This window comes from Mus caroli, chromosome 10, assembly GCF_900094665.2.
Source record: "Mus caroli chromosome 10, CAROLI_EIJ_v1.1, whole genome shotgun sequence".
NCBI lineage: Eukaryota > Metazoa > Chordata > Mammalia > Rodentia > Muridae > Mus > Mus caroli.
The window spans coordinates 108,012,342-108,017,896 of NC_034579.1; the positions used below are offsets into that span (position 1 = coordinate 108,012,342).

Sequence of the window (5,555 nt, forward strand, 5' to 3'; positions counted from 1 at the left end):
GTCCCCACAGTGTCTGACATCCCACAGTCCCCACAGTGTCTGACATCCCACAGTCCCCACAGTGTCTGACATCCCACAGTCCCCACAGTGTCTGATATCCCACAGTTCCCACAGTGTCTGACATCCCACAGTTCCCACAGTGTCTGACATCCCACAGTTCCCACAGTGTGCTGTCTCTACCCTGTGGGGAAATAAAGCAGGAACCAGTTACAGGCAAAGACGTTTAAAGAAAAGAAAACATTTAAATATAAACCTGTCTGCAGATTTATGTAAATGGCTTGTAAATAACAGTTTTATGAAAGACATAACTAAGATTAGACTGTTATCAGAATTTAACCAATCTAACACTGACAAAGAAATTAGGGTCAATATTAACAAAACCAATTAACGTCTGAAGGACATCAGGACCTGACCTGAACCCAGTGTGAGGAGTGTGACTACTGGTCTAGGACAGGAAAACCTCAAACTCTGCTACTCAAAAGATTTATACTGTGCCTTTTCCAAGGGGAGTGCTTTATTATAAAGTTATGAAAAATAAAATTTTCTAAAAAGCTAATTTAATCCTTTTGGTCTCTGGCTCTCACATGAGATTACTACCCTATTTCTTCTGTAAGTCTTAGCTGAGGCGAGCAGTCACACTCTTCTTTATGCTGTGGTCGTCTTCCAACTATTTCATCCTCCTAGATGATGTTCTTCAAGGTATGGGGTTGTGGAGTAGAACGGGTGTGTAAGTCACTGCTCAGGAAGGGCAAAGCTGTTACACTGTACTCACTTGCACTTGGACTCTGTACACTGCTGACTGCACATCTTCATCAGCAGTGCTTTTGTTTCTAAAGTATTTCCCTAAGCTTATTTTCATAGCTAACTTGTTTTGCTGTGACCGTGGGAGCAATACCATTGCGCATCAGCGAGGTATGCATTTTCTTCACTGAAACCTTCAGTCTACTCTCGGGTCAACCTTCCAGATAACTAAAACTTACCTACTGGAATATGCAATTGAAAAAAATCTTAGAGATAGAAATTATTTTTAAAAACACTGCACATGGTAATGCTTTCTTGCACACAGTATTTGGAACCTATTATTTATATTCGGGGTCATCTCTGTGACAAAGGAAGAAAAGGAGAAAGCCCTAAGCCCAGCACTGCTCTCTCAGCAAAAGTACCCAGCCTCACGGCTGTCTGCTCTTCATCACTCCTACCTACTTTCTCAATAGCAAGACTGAACTCAGTGACGCTCTCTTACGGTCTCTCGCCTGTGAGTTGAGAAGACAAGCCAACATGACTAAATCTCCTGCCTCGGTTACAGTAAAGTGAAGGACAGGAATGCGCCCCACTGGCTGCCAAACAGCTTTTAGTTTTTAAGAGACCCCGTTACTCATGAGAACCTTAACTACGTCTCAGATACCTGAAGTGCCTGACTTGAAAGTTTGATGTTGATGTGGACAAATGGAGATAGCAAGGGGATGCATGTCTCAAACCATGTTCCTGGCAGAATGCAAAGCCACGTGTGGATTCCTATCTCAAAATTATCATCGGAAGAGAGTGAATGCATGCTACCTGCTCTCAAGGGACGGTTCTGCTCTCTACAATGTTAACAGTTAGAATGGCAATGGACTGGAGTGCTGAAGGTACAGAGCTGTAGCTCTCAGCCTTCCTAATGCTGCAATCCTTAACACAGCTCCTCACCTTATGATGCTCTGGCTGGATTCTGCTGGATTCAACTGTGTGCAGCGTGGAGAGAGAAGACTTTCTCCATACAGAAGGGAAGGTTCTCCAGCCCAGGGTATCTGAGCAGCTCCACTCCTCTGCTAGAACCTCTAGATAAGCACTCAAATCCAAAACGCTAACAAACGGAAATGCCCTGGTTCAAAGCACTCAGGTAAGATGTACCTAACCTCAGCCTATGTTTTTGTCCACTCAACAATAGAGCACCTCTCAAGCACTGCCCCGGTTCTCAGAACTTTTCAAAGCTGGAAATTAAAAGATCACCACCGTCTTCACCTGTACCCCTGCACCCCTTAGTCTTTACATACATTTACCTACCACAGCAAGGCCAAACACCCAGCCTTACAATAAATAAGTGGCTTCATCTTACAATAAATAAGTGGCTTCATCAAAAGAAATGTAGCAAGCTAAGGCCACATCCCTAAGACTGTCTCGGCTGATACAGTAGTGCCCTCAAGGTATCCGTGTCCTTTTCTCAAAAAACTAAAATAACTCTAACGTGCCCTGTGGCTGCTGTGGCAACCTACGGCTCTCCTGTGGAGTCACACCCTCATAGGCTTCTAAAGCAATTACCACTTCAAGTCAGCTCATAAAATTCTAAACCAAGCACACACAAGTCTTTATTTAAAGCAAGACCCAGGGCACTCACCTAAATCAAAGTCATACATACAGTAGGTCATCAAAATGTCATGAAGCAGAATCAGCCCTGGGTTATCTTGGCCTTCATAAAACTTGTTTGTTCGATCTGTTCTGTTGACATCTTTCTCTAAAGAAGAAAATCACATATTTAAAAAATAAAACAAAAAACCAGATTCTTATATAAAGCTTTATCTAACAAGCACAGAATTTCCTATTTATTTTACTTCTTGTCAAGCTTTAATTAATGAAATAAAAATTCCTGGAGGACTGATTCCATAAAGAGCTGTCCTTTGGTCTCCACACGTGGTGCTCTTGGGCGCCCTGGGTCAGTTTTTCTTTATTGCGCTCCACCATGCGCTTGTCTTCTCATCACAGGAACCTTCTCGGTCCCACCTGTCTGCTGCTCCGATCTCTCCATCTGCTTCGAGACGTTTGCCAAACCTGCACGTGCCATGTCCAAGTGCTTTGCTGCTCCTCCTGAGCTCAGCTGATCTTGTCAACCAACAAGCCACCAAGCACCCCTTAACATCTAACTCTGATCACCTCAGCACAGTCCACACAAAAAGCCCTTGCTTTCCTTCCTGACACATCAGCCCCTCCTGAGCCGCGTTCCTGAGTCTCTTAGGAACCCATGGCCTCATGCTGTCCTTCCTCCTCCCCTGCTGTTTCTTTTCCTGCTTTCTCCATAATGTCCTCACTTGTAAATGAAAGTGCCTCAGTAGCTCATTCCTGGGACCCCTGCCCACCGGCCTGCCTAGTTGGCAAATGTTATTACTTTCCTAAATCACTGCTTCACAGTCTCTGAACCAGTGCGTTGGTGACCCTAAACTTGTCTCCAGCTCTTAACTCACCTACAACTTGAGGTCCCCCATACTAACATATTAGTTAGTGAATACCCAATATATACCTCAAAATTATCAGTTTATCGAAAACTGAATTCCTAATAGCCCCTTAAAAATTGTCTCCCCCTTCCAGCTTCTCTCTCCTGCATTGAAAGCACAGCAACTCCATGTTTCCAGTTGCTCACAATAAAAATGACATTCATCCTTCCTTCCCTTCACTGACACTGAACACTAAATCTTCGAACTAGAAACCAATTCACCGCATCCCCCTACTCTGACTCCACTCTAGCGGTGATGTCCTGGGCTCTTCTCTAAACCTTCAGGGTCCCTGAAATATAAGTCTAGACTTTGCTGTCTCCTCTGCCCTGAAACCTCCCTCACCTCGGAGTTGCAGGACAAATACCACAGCTGCTTCAGTCTCCGTGAGTCTGCCGGTTGCCAGTCTCCCACACCAAGAAGCCATCACCTCTCATCTGGACTAGTCGCTGCCTCAAACAGCCGTTCTCACACTGCTGTTGGCCCTCTAGAGCTATTCTGCAAGCAGCCACCAATGTGTGCCGATGAACCATAACTCAGCCCAAGCTACGTTCCAGCTCGAAAACCTTCTCATTTGAGCAACTGTCAGCTTATGCACCTGGTTTCACTCAATAGTCAATACACCAACATTCTTGTCAATTCTATCAACAACATGGGTCCTCTAACTCTGCACTGACACCATCTCTTACTTAGACTTCTACATCCTACTGACCAAGCTTCTGTAGTCCTGCTTGTATCTTAACTTTCTTATTCCTATTTACAACTTGATATAACCCATTTCACACAGCAGCAAAAACAAATCTAAATAATACATTTTTACAATGCCCCAATGGTTTTCTATTACACTTAAATCCATCTTCTTATGACCCACAAAACCTACAGCCTCCTGTGCAGAGAGGTGTGCATACATGAATACATGCCTACAGGTATACATGGGGCATGAACATCCGTGTGTGACCCCAAAGGTTTTTCCCACTGCACCACCTGGCCCTTTTTGGAAGCAGTGTTTTTCACTGAACCCAGGCCTCACTAAATGGCAAGACCAGCTGACTAGTAAGCCCCGGTGGACCACCTATCACACGTGCTTGCATGAGTGCTTTAAAAGCCATAGAATATCAAACAAATCAGTAATCTTTATTTTCCACTAAAAATGAACAAAATGAAAAAAAAAAACCATGTCTCAATTCAAATCATACAGAGATCTAAGCTAAGTGGGAGGCAAAGACAGAAGGATCAAGAGTTCAAGGCTATTCAGGAATGAGGGACAAAAATGAAAGCTACTACAGCTTAAAGTGTAATGGGAAGATGATCCAGTGTAGCCTCCCCCAGCCTGAAGTGGGCTGGTGCAGACCTTGTCGCCACTGAGGTGGGGCCACCTGGGCTATACCTTGGTCAGCCTTCTGACCAAGATGGCTCTATTGTTCTGTCACCTGCGCTGCTCTTCTCCGAGACTCTGCTACCTGCCGAGAGACCCTTGAGACATTCCAGAAACACATCCTATCCTGCAAGTTGCTGACAGGCTGGCTCTGGGCACCAAGAATGGATTGGTGGGGGATGGGCCTCCCCCCTTTATAAGCACAGTCTCTTAGTAAACTTGTGGGCTTTGATCAGAGCAATTTGTCTTGGCCTTATTCTTCTCTCGCAGTCTAGTCTTTTTCAGCCCCAGCCTGCCTTTCAGGAGTACCCGGTTCTTGTAGGCCACGAGCGGTTTACAACTACAATCCGGCATGTATTAAAAGAATCCTTTCTAGGTTGGGCATTTTATGTCCAAACAAGAGGTGAAGGGAACACAGTTCATCACCATTTCTTCTACTGACACTGGAAACAGTAGGTGTCTTCAGATGGAATCGTTCAACCCATGACGAAGAACCCCCAAGCGTTTTGCCTTAGGCAGAGAAGGAATTTACTGGGAGAGGGGGTGTTATGGCCAACAGACTCATTATTAGACTGACCTTTCTACATATAACTTAGAGGGTTCTTTGCTTAAGACAAGAGTTTTGCTATGTAGTTCTGGCTGGCCAGAATTACATATTATGTATCATGGGGTGTGTGTGTGTGTGTGTGTGTGTGTGTGTGTGTGTGTACTAGGAGACTAAATTCAAACCACTTTGCCTGCCTCCATTCCCCAAGTTCTGGAATTACATATATACACATATACACCAGTATAGTCAGGTTAAATTAGAGTTCTTTCTTCCACAGGTGGGTGGTAGTGGCTACAGTAATGACAAGAAGAAAAAAAATGGGGTTATTTGATTTTTCTAGAGTCCACCTTCTTGAGTTCTTTATATATATTGGATATTAGTCCCCTATCTG

The 5,555-nt window shown here is 44.3% G+C and overlaps 1 protein-coding gene across 2 annotated transcripts in view; it reads right to left on the minus strand.

Annotated features, from left to right (window-relative positions):
- Window positions 1-5,555, minus strand: part of Tbc1d15 (TBC1 domain family member 15) — a 56,606-nt gene that overhangs the window by 15,444 nt on the left and 35,607 nt on the right. For both annotated transcript variants that reach the window (XM_021173958.2, XM_021173957.2), the window contains one exon: window positions 2,375-2,491. In XM_021173958.2, coding sequence (XP_021029617.1) covers window positions 2,375-2,491 — 117 coding nt within the window. The remainder of the gene's footprint in view (window positions 1-2,374; window positions 2,492-5,555) is intronic.